The 17,946-nt window shown below is 39.6% G+C and overlaps 1 protein-coding gene across 3 annotated transcripts in view; it reads right to left on the reverse strand.

The window, feature by feature from the left end:
• Positions 1-17,946, reverse strand: part of nlgn1 (neuroligin 1) — a 244,258-nt gene that overhangs the window by 150,693 nt on the left and 75,619 nt on the right. For 2 of the 3 annotated variants that reach the window (XM_062394665.1, XM_062394663.1), the window contains exons 2-3: positions 16,575-16,634; positions 9,421-9,573 (exon numbers count right to left, since the gene is read on the reverse strand). In XM_062394665.1, coding sequence (XP_062250649.1) covers positions 9,421-9,573; positions 16,575-16,634 — 213 coding nt within the window. The remainder of the gene's footprint in view (positions 1-9,420; positions 9,574-16,574; positions 16,635-17,946) is intronic. The other variant, XM_062394664.1, reaches the window with a different exon arrangement.

The raw sequence follows: 17,946 nt of genomic DNA on the forward strand, positions 1-17,946 counted from the left end.
TAAACGTCATATATACGATTTTAAACACACGTCAAGAGCAAATAATTAATACACACTCCATCTGTGTATTGTAATATAAGATTATTGGTTATAGCTGGTTCAGGTACGTTATGTTGTGCAAGTTAGTGCATGCATGTCCATGTGAAACCACTGGCCCTCCCATGAGTGGACATGCCAATTTCTGCCGCTTTGACATATTTTAGAGACACAGATATTATAACCACACCTATGCTATGCAAATTATGCTAGATAGCTGCTAGCTGCCATGCAGGCCCACTAAGTGTGTGCTGAGTGCAGCCCTGAAATATGTTTTTAATAGGTTTACAGACCTGAGTATCCCACATGCAGACTGAGACATGGTTCCATATCCCCAGTCTGCCTGTCAGCTAGCTGAATATTTGTTTGGTGTTCTTGTTGATCGTTTGCACTCCTTTACAAAGAGTAACTTTACTCAATTAGTCTGGTTGTGTGTTTAGCGGCAACTTGATCTGATTTGCAGCACTCACAATACTGTATTGGCATCACCTTACAGAGAACACAAAGGGGGGTGGGGTGGTGTGGTCAGCAAAGGACTTGTTTTGGACCAAGATGCTGATGGTATTGCGACACCTAGTTGCAATGATTATCGTTTATATAACCTTTAAGCACATCCTGAAGTTCAGTTAGTACATTTCATGTTAGTAGAATTAGTAATTGTTAGTGCAAACTTTTTTTTCAGTTAGTATATTAGGTGTTAGTATTTAGGTAGTCAAGAAGAAAATTAGTGTTATTCAAATAAAAGAAGGCAGGATAGAAGGTAGTTCGCAGAATCATTTAGAGTCAAGTACAGAGAGCATGCACATGCAATTATACTGGGACCACTGGTTTCATTCAACCACTCACAGCATCACAGTCTTTTGTGTCTTGCAGAATAACTTTATCCTTTTTTCCCTGTTTTGTGTGTACGGTAATGCAAGATTAAATTCACCAGCAATCATGAGATGTCAGACTGACAAACATTTCTCAATGAACCTTTGCCAAGGGGCTGTACTTGGGCATAAATACATCTTAAAGTCACTCTGTATTACATTTAAAATGTTTGGACTTAGATGTCACTGAGTGGTGCTCAGTGATGTCTGTTGTTTCTTACCACAGATTAGTACAGTATTTAACATTTGAGTTTATCTTTGACCTTTGTAAATAGCAGCTTGACTAAATCCTAAGTGTTCTCAAATGACTAATTACAAATTGTTAGGTACATGGGTGGGCTCTACAGGTTGCTGCTTTAAGGCACTAGACATTTTATTTTTCCAGTTATTGTAGTGCCATTGTCTGAATGAAACCAGCCGAAATAAGCTACGAGTATTATCCATGCATCGACTGATTTTTTTAATCATCTTTTGAAAGATTTTATATTGTGACCAGACGGTGGTTGCATTTGTGTATAACACACAATAAATCCCACATGCATATCATTGTTTGCCTAATGTTGGGTTGGTGGCAAGTGCTGAAAGTTATGGCTAGAGACGCTGGCACAATTGAGCATGCCCAGATGGCCTCCTGTTGTCCTGGCCTTGGCCAGAATAATCCAATTTCTGACACATTCACAGAGCTGCTGTAAACCTTGCAACGTCAACCTCGGTGTTGTCAGATCGCCATAAGCATAGTGTTGCTTAGCTTTACAGCCCATTCGTTCTATAAATCATTATGAGCCAAATGAGCTGGACAAGAACAAACTTACCAACTGCAGACTAATACGCCCCGATTTGAAGACAGTGCCAAGTGAAAGCAAAGTGGTGGAGACAGTCCCGGTGGTTTATTTACAAGATAACAATACTGAGTGTCTATCACACTGCAATTCATAGTTTAGCCAGATTCTAGCAGCCATTAGTCATGTTTAATGATATAACACGCCCAGAACATTGCAAGTTATCAGAGGCTCAAATTGTAGGAGCCAAGGATGCATTATAGGGGAGAATTTACACTGCAAAATTGTCTGATGATAACATACGGTGTGTTGGAATTCAATAAAAGCTCTCATTCCATCCATTCAGTTTAGAACAATAGATCTGTAATCAAATCATCATCTCAAATATGAACCATACTGACTGGAGCAGACCTCATTCTAATCAAAAGACAAATTTGGGCCAATTTCACACTAAATCTGAAGGAAAGTTATGGTCTCTGATCTGTTATCTTTTTCTGCTTAGTCTGAAATTTGATTACAATGCAGCCTGTTGCAGTAAAACAGCTCAAATGTGGTTACTGGTAAAAAGACACTGGAATGTCTTGGAACGTGTAGAAGGACATTATCTAGCAATTTATCTTTCTTTCTCACTGACGGCCTACATACCTAGAGGCAATATAAATATACTCAATGTGAATCTCAAATATCTTGAACTGTTTCTCGTCAGCAGTCATGGGATTTTGGCACGTGGCGGAAGGGAAGAGTAAGAAATACTGCAGCAAATATTACGACATATCTCAATGCAGCCTATCCACTGATCAAAGCTCCGCCTGCCCTAAAATAGCTGAGGATATGTTTGAGCCTCACTTGGGTAGTTTACAAGGGAGAACATCTGAGCAGCACGGCAAAGGTCTGCTGATGATACATTTAAATAAGCATACACACACACACACACAACACTTGCTGTCTGGGATACAAAAACAGATATACAACAGAACAAGCCTCAACACTAAAATAATTTTGGTACACAGCTATGTAGCTGTAGCCTAATATGTTTTAACAAGTAAACACATATATATATATATATATTTATATGTCAATTTAATAGAAATACTTTTAATATTATTGAACTTAAATTGACTGAGATAAATAAGTAACCTCAACCTTGCTACAATGCTATTGGTGAAGTTAAGATCATTTCTTTAAGTACCCACATAGGCAAAGACAGCTGTATGCATGTAAGTGCAAATACAAATCCCCATGTTTTTGCAGTGGGATACATCATTAGCCACTAATAAAGACTCAAGTGAAGCACTTTGTTTAAGGGTCAGGCACTTCCCACAACTTTCTGAACGAGCTGTGTCAAGGCTATGAAGCAAGGAAGGAAGTAGAGGGGAAGGGGACTGGGGAGAAAAGATGGCACAGAGGCACAGAAAGAGTAATGGACCCAAATCATTGGGGTACTTGTTTCAGGGAGCAAGAAATTAATAAGCATGAAAATAATAGTCCTCAACACTTAGCCAGCAGGAAATAAACTAACAGGAAAGAGAGAAGGAGCAATTAATTTGGAAGGAGAGAGGAAATGAAGATATATGTTGGAGGGTGGTGGGTTGGGACAATTGCTGGTAATATTTGGGAAGGATAAACATTAGGGATAATGGCTGTATTAGACGGAATGCTCCTAAAGCAATTGCACACAGGCCTAATTTGGATACAATTAAAACCATGCTGGCTGTATCTGATGGACTGAGGAGTGTGTATGTGGTTATGTGCTGCATGCTGAACACCGACATGCAGTGAGTTTTCACAGCAAACTTTGCCCAAAGTGAGACTTGAGAGAGTTTTTATTCAAAGATGAACACAAGACAATGAGATGACACCAACCTCATTAAAGACTATCTGTGATTATACCAACATGCCAAACGACCTAAGAAAAGAAGTCTTTGTAATGTTTAACAAGTAGAAAACATAAATCCCAACATTCTTTATGACATACACTATGTTCATTTAATCTTTGAATGGCTGCACTGCAGGTTTCTCTTCCTGCACACTTAAATCATCTTTGTGATGAGTTTCTGTACAACAGCAGGGCCATATGTACACTACCAACAATCCTAGTCTGCCCCTAGCTGTGCACTTCAACGCCATGGCTGTAGGAGGTAACATACAGTAAAGGGAAAATAACATGACAGCAACAAAACTGGTTGACATTCGGACCCACTCTATAAATAATGCCACAGAGAGGAAGAGTGAGTGTGCACTGTTGCTGGGAGAGAAGCCCTGTAGCTACAAGATCTACTGGGAAGTAAAGCACAAACCTGAAAAGACACCTGAAGGCACCACACAAACACTGAGGTAACACAACATGAAGCCAACTCATTTCTATAAGCCTCTCACAACACAGGACACAAATTGGAAATCAGTAGCAGACACAGTCTATCACATTCGCCAAACATTTGCTTTAGCTTATTTTGGTATATTAATCTTACTCTCTCTTTTAAAGCACATATAACTTAATTGCATTTTACATTTGAGGTGTATTGTAAGAGGTTTGTGTTAGCTATGTGTAGGAGGCCAATATCTGCCTCATTTGCTGGTAATAAATTGCACGGGAATGTTTAGACTTACATAAAGTCTTGCATGGCTGTATGTGCATTTCAAATGTTTATCCACAAATGTGATTTCATTATAGTATAAACCTATTATAGACATAGTTTAGTAAAAATAGTACAAATTAGTATAAAATAGTAATTAATCACTGACATACTATAATATTAATTGTTTTTTATCAGCTCAATACGTTTTTTTTTCCTTTTCAGAGAAATGGATCCATCTGGTACACTTCCTCTACCAGATTTCAGGTCCTTTTTTCTGCACAGCCTTTTCTCGAGCAGGGGCGTTTTAGATGCGATGGTGGTGCTTAACACTGGGCAGAGTTAGAGAAGCAGTGTCGTACAGAAAAATTGATATTTTACTGGCCAGGTATATCTTAAAACAATCAGAGGCTTGATGAATTGGCTGAATGGCTGATGTATGGGTGGAATGGAAGGGTTATTTGGAGAAGGTTTGAGTCAGGGAAATGCACCTCATCAATCAGCATGATTAGAGGTTTTGGCTGGGCCGAAACAAACTCAACACTGCGAGGGCCTGGCCTTAAAGGCACAGTCCACTGTTTGGAAGGACAACAAACATGCCCTGGAGAGGTTTTGCATTCATGCATTGGCAGTTTCATTCAATGTTTGTGTCCTTGTTCTTGTAAAAACGAGACTATGTGGCTTTTCAGAGCTATACATCTATCCTTATTTATTTGATTTAATAGATAAGAAACTATTGGAATCTCAGTTCCACATCCTCCACAACTGTGACTATTAATCACTATTATGTTGTATTCACGGAGGACAAAGTTGAGGATAGAAAAGGGCTTAGGGCAAAACTTTTGCATGAGAATATACTGATACTGAGATTCTTCTCAAACCGCTTCATGTAGCGCTTGTCTGGAGATCGGATTTCTGCATCTGGGTGATAAAGTGCTTAGTTTCATACATAGTTTAAATGATAAGTAAAACAAAACCAACCCTGCAGCAGATTGTCCCATTATGATCCAAGGAGCAGTGAGATGACAAAGACAATAATTACTTGCTATCCTTAATAATGACATTTTGACAGTGTTATACCATGTGTTCCATTAACACCCCATCTGCACACTGGGGGAGGACTCTTTACCCATTAAACACACACACAAACACACACACACACATTCAAACACACCAATAGACAGACACTGACAGTAGCATAGTATATACGTGCCCCATGGCCAAATCCATTGTAGCCAAGGCCCTTAAACGATAAATACAGCTTTGTGTCAGCAACTCTGCATATTTAAAGCCACTAATGGATTCCTGCAAAGCACTCGCTCTTACACACACACACTAAGCCAAGGAGAAAAATGTCTGGCACTGGAGTGGGGAGTTCCGTCAGCAGTCCAGCACCTCACAGGTGCTGCACTGGCTGGCTGGGTAAGGTTAACCACACACTTTAACCAGTGGAGGCTAACCAGCTGGCCGGAAAACATAATTATGAGCCTGGGAGACAGTAGGAAGTTATTAATGAGGAAAGATCTTAATAGACTCCACACTGCTCTATGGTCTCTGATCTTCAACCTTTTGGTTCCTTATGAACGAGACTCACTTAAATAAATTAATTTTTTCTGTTAATGTAGGTGCATGGTCTTAAAGTCTCCCTCTGGTGAAAATCTAAATCTATTTGAAAATCTTAAAATGTCCCCCTTGTGCCTTTTTTAAAACAAGATATATGTTGTTTGAAACAAGCATTCAGCTCCATGATCGAGCAGCTCCACCTTAACAGTGCAATGAACAAATGGCAGTTTGAAAAAAATAAGAAACAAAACTCAAACAGACTCAAACATTCTCGGTTTGTGAAATTTATGAAACCAATCCTGTAAAGCTGTGGGTGGGGCTCATGAGCTCCATCACGTTTACAGATAAGCATTTAGGGAGTAGCGATGGGGAGAAGGCGTGGGGTCATATTAGCATATTCATAGATCCCAGTCATAAAATGAGGAAGGAAGGTGTAGAGTTAAGCCACTCTAAGGCAATGAGGGTAACTCATGGTCAACCGTCTGCTGGGAGAGTAATAAGCTACTGGAGTGGGACTTCAAATATACCATTAATCTAAATGGGGTTTTCTCTTGTGGGCCAATCAGACAAGGTCCAGCGAGCACCTTTAAGGTCGACTAGAAAATGCTGTATAGGGTCAGCTTTGGGTGACCCCCTATGACACCCACTTGGAAGTCACAGCACGCACAGAGACCACACCCCTCAACTTTCCTCCAGTCAAAGCCTATATCTTTAAGATGCTAAACTGAGAACATGGACCTTGAGGAGAGGGGCGGCTGGGTTTTGAAATGCCACATTTCCAAGCATGACTAATTTAATATTTGAAACAATACTAAAATGGTTAGAGTGTTGCTACCATCCTTTATTTGTTTCTAGAACTTCCACGCTAAGCAGGGTGAAAAGGGTGATGGTTAATAATATGTTTTGCACATCATTTTCCTTTGTACAGAAATATGTAGTTTAATCCCGACTTGGATATAGTCTGAGTCAATTGGCAAGATCTCAAAACAAGTACTGTGACTATGTTAACAAAAAAATGAAACTTTTTTTTACTTAACTCAACACTAGATTTATTGGATTAGTTAGAGCTACTGACCAAACTCCTTTATAAAGTGATTAAAGCCTGGATAACTGACGATGGAAAGCCCAGCGGTTATAGGTCCTGAACCTACCGTTGCTAAGCATATGCTCCTTTGCCCTCACTCACACACACACACACACACACACACAATCTCATGTTTAGTGGGGTAAAGCTGTATGCATTTGTCCATTGCCGAGGGGGTAAACAAACACATAGAGTCTAATCTGGGAGCAAACAGCGGCGCCTCATGTTAACCAGCAGGGATACAGTTTCCCTCAACACTATGAGGCCTGCAGCAGTTAAGAACTCGTACATCAGAGAGAGAGAGTGTGTGTGAAAGAGAGAAAAAGAGATAGAGGGAGAACTTAAGATGTAGACATGTTTAAAATAACAGGTATAAGATGTGGTTGTTATATTGCTTTGTTTGATTTATATTTTACCGGCCCTGTCTTTTTTGGCATTTTGTGGTGCGCTATTTCAATAGCATTTCATCCTGCTTTCGAGTCTGTATTACTTTGACCTGGTTATAGGACCGCAACCAACATTTATTTTCATTATTTATCGGTTATGAAAAAATAGTTACAAAATAGAAACTGACACCAGCCGACAGAAGAAAATGTTTTGGTCGATTTATGACAAATTGATTTATTTTCAAATCGTAATTGATTCATTCTCTGTCAATTATCAGACCCTCCTGTCTGTGGCACTTTGTACAGCTTCCAACTTCCCTCATGTGAATCTAAGTGTGAATGTATGTGTATGTATCAGTGCTTTTTGTCCTGGGATATCCTCCAGTCCTCTCATGACCCTGAAGGGAAATAAGTGGGTATTGAAAAGGAATGAGTGATTAGTAAATACACATGATGGAGTACTTTCTTTAATATCCACTCTTGTGGTTTTGGCAGGGCTCGAAGGTTGCTGAGGTGGGGGTGTGGTGGTGGTGTGGTGTGGGGGGGGGGGGGTTCATCCAGTCACTGACATTTATATTTCCAAGAGACGTGATCGATCGCTCAGTATGCTTCCACAGCTGGGCAGCTTCGGCCACCTTCAGGTTGCACGTCTTTCATCAGATCGTATACAAATAAAACCGATCGTTTAAGTATTTACAATGAAAACAACTACGTCATGTAAAAGAGATCAGTGCTGGGATAACAGATGATGTGCAGACCACCTGCCGAAGACATTAACATTTTGATTTACATACGGTTTCTGATAGCAGCATCTCAAAGAATCACCTTCAGGCCTTGATTCCCATTCTGCATATGCAGAGACAAATGGTATTTTAGTTGAGTGAAAGATGGATATTCCCCCCATATCTATAGTCTGGTATAGTTTAATAAGAAGGGGAGGAAAAACCCCAGCAACCAAAGTAACACGCATACAAAATCGGTTCCTTTCATTCAAATCAAATGACAGCATAATCTCATTTAGGAATGAAACAGCCAACCTTTTTTTCCAGCATGTGTCACAATATATATGCCTGCCCTCTGGGTAAGGCAGTGTCATTCATAGACAGGATAAACAGAATTAGGAATTAGACCAATAAGAAGACATAAGATTGAGGAAGAAGAAAACAGATTGGAATGAAAATAAAAAGGGGTTGGAGGATATCAGGATATGATGGATTAAAGGTAAATAAAAGGTTAAATATAATAAAGCAGACAGGAATGATAGATGCATACCATAACAGTAACTCGGCCTCAAAATACGCCGGGCAAATATTGAGATTTAAATCTGTCTCGACAAAGTTCTGTGTTTTTGCAAAATAAAAGCTCCTAAAACCTTAATAAAAAACAATATATACATATATTCGCTAACCCAAGCTTTAAACAGCATCTTCTTACTTCATCATCAACAGCTTTATAGCATAATCAGCTCAGCAGGTGATGAAAGTTATAAAAAAATATGACAGAATTAAGATTAAGAGTCGGTTTAAGCTCCCTAATATTACTCCAACAAAATTAAAGGGAACAAATCAAAACCCCAAAACCCCACAGAGATTCAAATCTGCATTTGCATGCAAATGATTGAGCTGTAATCAGAAAGCAGTGAGAGCAGATTTCAGCTGCAGATTCCAGTTGAAACCAGTTACTAACAAGAGCAAACTGCAGAAAAGCCAAGTGAGCAGCTCAGACTCCAATTTAACAACCAGCCGATTGGTTTCCAACAGTGTGGACCAGTGGTTCAAACTATAGGAGAAACCATCAGTCCTTAGAAAGACACATTTTAAGCATACATGCCTAACTAAGCTCCCAAGAACATCACTATGCTTTTCACACATGGAATCACCATAATGGACAGAAGGGATGAAGGGAGGCAGAGAAAAAGAAAGAGAAACACAAAAAAGAAAGAGCAGTTGAGGAAGAGTTACCACTCAGGCAAAGCTTAACTCTGGAAACCAACCAACAGCAACACCAAAAGAGATCGATACAAAGATGGCAGCTAATGCAATCACCCAGAAAGGAAGGAGTAAATAAAGAAGAATTTATAAGAGGACAACAATGGTTGTGCATCACACTTCACAGCATGATCCTTACCTAAGACGCCCAGCCGGTAGTTTACGGTTATGACGATCACGTTGCCATAGCTGGCCAGGATGCTGCCGTCAAACATATTTCCAGTGCCTTCCATGTAGGAGCCCCCGTGGATGAAAACCATCACTGGCTTAGGGCTTCCACTCTCCCTAATGTCTGAAGAAGGGGAAAGGAAGAGGAGGAAGAGGAGGAGGTGGAGAAGGCATAAGGACTGATTAGGTGGCAGATTGAAGGGGACAGCAAGAAATGCAATTTCAATACTTTAAGGGGCTTTGGCCACCTCTTTATATATATATATATATATATATATATATATATATATATATATGCTTTCTGATTAATCTTGGCAAACTGGCTTTTTAATGTAGCGGTCTTGTTAGTTTGAGGCGTCAACCCATTCATTTTTCAACATGAAGGCCGTGACATGTTCAGAAAATGTTTTCTTTATTTATTAACCCATTTTAAATTCAATATAGGTTTTAATGGAACGGAATATTTAGTGTGGCGAGTTTTAATTTCCCTCCGTGCGATGGACTGTCAACATGCAAGAGTGCCAATCTAAACTGTCAATGCCATGTTGGGGTAAAACTTGTGCAATTAATCTGGAAGAAAATCAACTTTGACAATTTTATTAAAAAAACAGCGTGTTATTCAAAATATAATTTGAATTCAGGTCATGGTTGTTTAGCTGTAGACAATTATATGTCTAGATTTTGTGAATAAAACCAATTTTGGCACCAGGCGAACATAACTGAAAACTGAAAGGGACACTTGTCTCGATAAAGAATTTAAAGAGATTTAATAATGTGAAGGAATCCAGCTGTAAAATTACACGTCCGTCAATCCCACTACTGCACAATAATTACAGACACAAGCAATCTGAAATATGGTAGATGAGTTCCCATATTGACATTGTATATTTCTACTAACAAAGGGATTTGCTTTTTTCCAATGAGTCTCTGCATTTTGGGTTCACCTGAATCTTTAACTTGCTTTTAGCACCAGAATCATCTGTATTAAACTGTGTCACATCTGGCTGATTAGAGCAGAAGAAAGACAAGCCATATTGTAAAGCATTGGCCCTTGACGTAGTTCTAATATGGGTTGGGTTGTGAGCTAAAAGGATGAGAAGACTTGGGGAGATCTAACAACATGCTGCAACCCGCGTTCAAAACAAGGTTTCACTTTCATCTTCTGTATCCCAGAGATGGAACGTTTCATCTTGCTTCCTAACTATCTCCATCAGTACGTGCTGCGGCACACATCAATTATCCCACTGATGTTTTGCCACTCAGGGACTCGGGTCCAGCGGGACCACAGTGAGTCTATGGGGAATAAAATATTTACCATATACGAAAGTAGAAACTTGTTACCTCCGAGACGTGAGAATACATATTAAAAAGAAAAGGAACAAATTGTGACAGGAGTAAGGGAGGCAGTAAAAGAGTAAAAGTTTCCCTACACTGCAGGTTTGTAGTTCAGGAGTGGACACAATGATACCAACAGCTCAGACATAAAACTGAGGTGAAGGTGGTTTTTGCAATTGTGTAGATGTCCCTCCCTTATGTGTATCAATGTGATTTTCAAAGATGATAGAAATCATTACTAATGCAGTACTTTCATTTAGTTATTATATTATATATTTAAAAAACTGACATGTGTTTTTGGACAAGCGTAGGAATTGTTTTCTTCTCAACAATGAATTTAAAATAGATAATGCCTGAGAAAAAACTAAATTAATAAAAGGAAGTGAGGTAAAAAGAAAACCAAATTAAAAGCAAATTCAAATGCAGCACATCCAGGTGATGTGTTTTATCCTTGTGTGTATGTGTGTGTTTGTGTGGATGCTATGTGAGTGTCCTTTGCTCTGTTTCTCTTTCATTACATCCCTTGTATCCCCCTCTGTCCCGTGAAGTGCTCTCACAGTTGCTCTGCTCCCTGTGTTGCAGCAGCACATCATAAGTCACCTCTGGAAGGCTTCCAGAGCCTCCGGACAAAAAAGGTCATGGGACAATGGCAGGTGCGCGTGTGCATGTTTGTGAGGAAGGACACAAGGACCTAATGATTTCAAATAACAAGAAGAGTAATGGTGATGATCATATTTGTGATGATGTGATGATGATAATATTGGTGTGACACTGGTTGCTGTGATGATGAAGATGAAGATGATGATGAGGACGTCCATATTAATGATGGCAACAAGCACATTTTTGATGTTGATGACGTGACAAATATGACAGCCATGATAATTATGACAATGAAGTTGATATTGGTGAAAACATTGTCTATGAAGATCCTTTTGATTTCAACTAGGATGTCAGCCATGACAATGTGATGACAGTGGTGATGATTATGCCAGTGGCAAACATGAGGGTCTTGTTGATGTAGGTATTGTCAGGAATAGTATTTTGGTCAGGATGGTGATAATAATGATGAAGACAATGACTATGATGATAATGATGGTTGAACAAGTGACAAAGACGTTGGTAGCTACCATGATGATGACAACTAGGACATTAATAACAGTGTTAAATGAATGCTACAGATGATGTTTCCCAAAGTGCCATGGTGGTGAAAATAATCTTTCATAATGGCTATAACCAAAATGAGAATAATGACGGTGCCTCCATGATGATGATGACAATGATAACATATGGCACTGGCAATAATGTGGATGAAAATGTTCATGATGTGCTCATCTCATGAAGATGATGTTGATATTTGCAACAGACATGACAGGGATCAAGATAATGATGATGCTGATAAGATCTTATAGTTTGCTAATGATGTAGATAATGTTCACGATCATGCTCACAGCAGCCACAATGGTAATGATCACGTCAGCCATTAAAGCCATAAACAACCATAAAACTGCAGATGCTGATGACCAAGGCATTGAGGACCAATGCTGGTTATGAAGGGGATGCTAATGAGGATGGGAGCCAGAAAAGTAAAGATGATTTGGTTGATCATAAAGAGATCAAGTGAGTTGAATGCTATTTAAAAAAGAGCCATGGTAATGATTATGATGATAAATCATGGCGATAATGAGGTTGGGGAGGAGGAGGTATTGTATGATTGAGAATTAGGTTTACTGCTTATAAAATAACTCCTGGGATCTAGTCGTCTTCAAAGAGAAATTGTGAACCTTCCTTAAATGCAAACACGATATGGATGATTTTTCATGTGGGTCATTTGTGAAATTACACCGATCCTGTACTTGTCTTTGTGATCTAAAGTATCACATGAGTATATCTGATGCATTTGTTGCCCAGCTGCTCATTTGCCTTATTGTTCAGGGCTAGAGGTCAGTGATAATGAGGTGAGGTTGCGATAAAATTGTTTTGGCCATGTTTGAGCACTTGATGGAATTACCTGAATTCACCTTGAGTCACTGCCTGAAACTAGCCGTTGGAGTATACACGGAACACACTGTACCTTGAGGTTTTTAACTTTCTGCGATCCAAGTCTTGATCTCGGTGCGGTTTCCTGGCATCCTTTGTTGGCTGCCAGTGCAAGACTCAGAGCCAGAAATATCCTCTAAAGCCCAGTCCCTGCCTCCATTCCTCTAACTTATCAATTAATCCACATTCAGCTGATTGCATACTTCATCTCCTTGCATCACACTCTTATGTGCAGTGCAGCGAGGTAATAGTGTATTTGAGTTGATTTCAGGAACATTGAGCATTTACCTGATTATTTGTAATGCCAATATGCCCTTTTGTTCCTGTGTTTAAAGCGACAACAGTTTTCAGTAAAGGTGTTTGGAAAGAGTTTTTCGTTTCATCATATGCAGCGATGAAAGCCTGATGAAAGCTTGCTTTGAGCAATGCTAAAATGAGATGCAATCTCGTAATGATTCGTCCATTCAATCTTCCTGGGGATAAGTGTGGATAAGAGGATAGGTGCCGTGCCAGCCTGGAGTCGATCGCTGCCACCTCCAGGTAAGGTTGTGATCAAAGAAATTCAGGTGCTTTAGATTTCTCTGAGCAAACCCTGAGAGAGGCTCCCGGTCTGTTGCAACAAATTTGGTATCCTCTCCCTCTGCCGGTGTTGAGGACTTATCAAAACCTGCAGTAGACACAAGGAGCAGAGGTTTGTGTGTGTGTTTTTCCTTTTTTATCTAAATCCTGGCTCCAGCCTTTTGCTAAAGGGAGCACACAACGGGTATTATCAGTCCAACTGAACAGATGTAAGTCTGCACATATCCGATGGGATGTGTACAATGATACGAACATGGGTTTTTTGGTGTTGTTGCATTTTTATCGTAAAATGTTGTAAAGGTTCTCCTAACAATTCATTTCTTGCTACTCTCGCACACTTCCAATCCATTTCATTTATGGCAAAAGATGCAGAACTCATTATTGTGAGATTGCAAAATGCCTCAGGTTTTAAGGTCAGCATAGAACGTTGAGTCTACAGAGAGTTGGAGTTTAACATATGAGAGATCATGCCATCTGAAGCATTCGGCCATTCTGTAAAAGAATAATGTTTAAGTTATAACTTTCTTTAACCAAGAATGAATTGCTGTCATTTCATCTATTAAATGCTTTAACTTCCCCTGTATGGGATAGTTGATCATACAAATATCAAAGTTGAAGTTGCAGCTAAAATGTCATCAGCAGGAGCCTCTGGGAGAGCCTGATGGAACAAGGTAAAACATTCCCCAGTTGATCTTTTACACGCCTTTCCTCAGCTCCAGGATTGTTCTCACACTGTCAGCAAAACCGCTGTCCTTGTGCCTTCAAAGTAATATACATAGCGTATGGGAAGATTAATATCTCACAGATATTGCTGTATAATACTTTATGCAGGGTACCAGGGGCCCCATGAGAGCCTTGTAGGATACCACAATTCACGACATCGTCATTTCTGTATACACACACTTAACCACCCCAGCGATATTTGTTGTAAAAAATAAAAATTGAAAATCGAGTAAATCCCCAGCTCTCTGGGACTTTCCTGTTTACATCTCTATTCCCAGTCGAAACGGATTACAAACACCAGCTTTACCGAGAATAAAGAGATTGTAAAATCCAAGGTTTGCTGGGCAGCAGTGATGAGGAGGTAAGGGGATGTCCTTGTGTCCACCAGGCGATACGAGGTCGAGGGGTACGAGCGTCGAGAACCGTTGGGGGGGGGGGGGGGGGGGGGGCCTTAGTTGATCAGCGACAGCCCAGATAATGTGACTGAGTCCAAAGCACATTTCCCTCTATATTAAACTGGATTAGTCGTCTGCCCTGCATCCTTTATCGAGATAATACTCAAAGCTTTGTGGGATTTCATTGAATAGATCTGTGTGAGTGTGAACTGTGCGATTCTCTCTAATCTCATTGGTGTGTGTTTGGTTGTGTGAACACTCCCAGAAAAACAGCATGACGGCGCACATCAAAGGGATCTGGATGGTTGTGAGTCTTATTTGGATGTAATTGCTGTTTATTTTGTCACATTATGCAGTAGAGGTGCCTCATTAAGACTTCCTGCCTGTCATTAACGTTGCACTGTAGCAGCCTTAAGGGAATCCTAGGGTTTCATCAACGACAAAATATATATGAGTTTTCAAAGAGCTGCTTGTTTATGGTGACTAAGGAAAGGTCCGTCCTTTTCTATTATTGAGATGAATGGATTTCTGGCACGCTGTCGTTGCTTTCAAACAGCACCTAATTTAAATATCAAGAGAAGCTTTTGCGGCGTTGCAGTCCTTTAGTATTTGTCTGTTGTCACTTGATCCCTTTAGTATTAATTTTTGACATTATGTATCCAATTCTCATCAAGGATTAAATAACTTAAATGCAAAAAGAGTATGTGAAGATTATTTATGTAGTTTAATTGCACCTGACCTCAGTTTCTAGTATTAAATCCAGGAGCGATAACGCAATCTTTCCATGTTTTTCATTGCAAACATTTAGTTTGACTGAATCAGGCTACGGGTGTATGATGAAACTATCATATCTTGCATACGGTATGTGCTTTACTGTATATTTGTGCTGCACTGTACCAATACTCTGAGGCAGCTTAGGCATCTGTACTATAGGGTGCAGTCAATTTCTGATGGCTGTCCCATGTATGCGTTAAAATGTCTTTCCTGCTGCCTGTTACCAGCATGATCAGATGTGATCAAATCAGCTTTGTCCTCGATCAACTCTCGACTCCAGTCTGTCACTCACATAAACTGTGGTTCTCTGGAGTTACAGCTCGTCTACGGAGAGGATTTCTGCCTCTGGGGGAGCTCTGGTGCTCAGAGATGCTAGTGAAAATTAAATTGCAATCTGCTGTGTATGCAGTCCTTAAAATGTGTTAAATCACGGCATTGGGGACCATTACAATTACCATATAATAGAAAATGCATTAAAAGCTTAAAAATGGAGAGGCCAGATGATCACTTGGAGCCATAATGACAGTGATGTCACTTGAATTAAGCTCCACCAAAATGTTTACGCAGTTATTTTTGCCAAATCTGTGCAATTTACTAGCCAGTCCGCATTTTATGTAGCTATGAAACAACGACTTCAGCAGTTTGAAGACTTCAGTTGAGAGTCCAGCCGTCACTGACCAGAAAGTTAGCTTCACATTTTGCAGGGTAGGAATTTTTCCGTGCCAAGAGAGTTAACAGCCCACATGTCTCTGTGGTAACCATGGTTGACACAGATGCTTACTCTCAGGCTAAGATTGAATGTTTTGACGCCCCAAACATGAACAGGCCTAAGTGTTAGTCGGTGTAAGCCAGTTAGCCAGTGGTTTTTCTTTTTGTACATGATCTGGTTTTATAAACTAGACGGATTGAAAGAAAAACATGCAAAAAATGTGTTCAGAGCTGGCTGAGGGGTTAATAGTTACTTGATCTGCTGGTGGGATGCAACATAGAAAAGGAAAGAAAAGGAAACAGCAAATCCAAGCAGAGAATCTATAGTATATTACGGTATTAATATCACAGAATGTGGGAGACATGTAAACTTTAGACATCAAGCTGAAAAGGACAAAACACATCCAGCCAAAAAAGAGACTTTACGAGCAAAGAGCAAAAAGAAAATGCCCATCACTTTCAAAAAAGGACAAGAAATGTAAGAAAATCAAAGAAGATAAAAAAATTGGAAGAGAAAGGGTAAGTTTGGTTTCCCTTGTCATGCAAATCAGTTTGGCATCAGGGGAAAAAATACCTTCGTCGTCCGTGCGGTCACTATCACCTAAATCATCAGTGTGTTTCTTTGTAAGGGGACCTATGGGACCAAGAAGGAGAAGATTGAGGAAAACATGGTGATCAAGAACACACACAGCCTTCAAAAGATGCTCTCAAAAGATAAGAAAGTATGTCAATAATCAATGTCTCTATTGCCCCTTCCTCTCTTTGGAAAAATGTTCAAACTGACAAGAAGACGGGGCAAACATTACCACAACGTCCATATGTTGACAGTAGAAATTTACTGTATATGAGTTCAGTTTAGTAGCAAGAAAAGACAAAAAATGATGAAAAAAATGTTAGTGCTCTGTTAAAAATGAAGACTTAACCGTAGATAAACCTCTTAGGATCAAAACACATAAACCTCTTGGAAATATTGCACAGTAGCATCAATTACACATATCAGAGACATTATGTCAAAATCTGTAAATAATCATTGAGGCAGAGAAAAAGGAGGGCGCTCCTAAAGAAGCAGCAGTTTTACGTGTAGACCTCTCAACAGAAGCATGTGACAATTTCCCCCTGTTGTGTTTGGCTGTATATGAGAGCCTTGACACACACACACACATGCATGCACGTACACACACAAACACACACATCCAGTGTCATGCATTGATTTGATTGCAGGGACCCTGCTGGGAAGGAAAGCCTACATCAGTTTAATCAAAGCAGGTACTGAAATATTGACACAATTATTTGTATCGTTGTTGTTTGTCATTTCACTTTTTACTTTGACTCTTTCTATGCCATTATGAACAAAAACAGAAAGACATACAGTTACAGTCTTGTCCAAATGGATTCATGAAATATTTGGATTTAATCATTCTTTAATATTGAGATATAAAAACGTCATACAAACCCAAACTATGCATTTCCAGTCTTAATCTAAACTGAGCTAATTTAACCTAGCGCACATGTCAGTGCTATATTTGTGCTGATTTTCATTTCTTCAAGCACTGTGGTTTTCTTGCTGTGGCTGCAAAAATAATTGAACCTAAGACGGCTTTAATGGCATTTAAGTAGCTGGGGGATAAGTTTGACATGGGAAGTGGTCAGCTGCTTCATTATTAAATCTAACATACTGATTTCAATGCAAGTTTGCTGTAACCAACATTGAAAGACAGACAAATATAGCGTTTTACAAAGGAACAACTCACATACACACATAGATGCACAGGCATGCTACATTAGAGATCTGAAAACAGGTAGTCTTGGAGAAAGCAGTGTGCATGATAGCAGGCGGGAATGACAGAGGAGGACAAAATTGCATACTGACATTGTGCATAAGCCTACACACACACACACACACACACACACACACACACACACACACACACACACACACACACACA

This window comes from Platichthys flesus, chromosome 9 (assembly GCF_949316205.1).
Source record: "Platichthys flesus chromosome 9, fPlaFle2.1, whole genome shotgun sequence".
Classification (NCBI taxonomy): Eukaryota; Metazoa; Chordata; class Actinopteri; order Pleuronectiformes; family Pleuronectidae; genus Platichthys; species Platichthys flesus.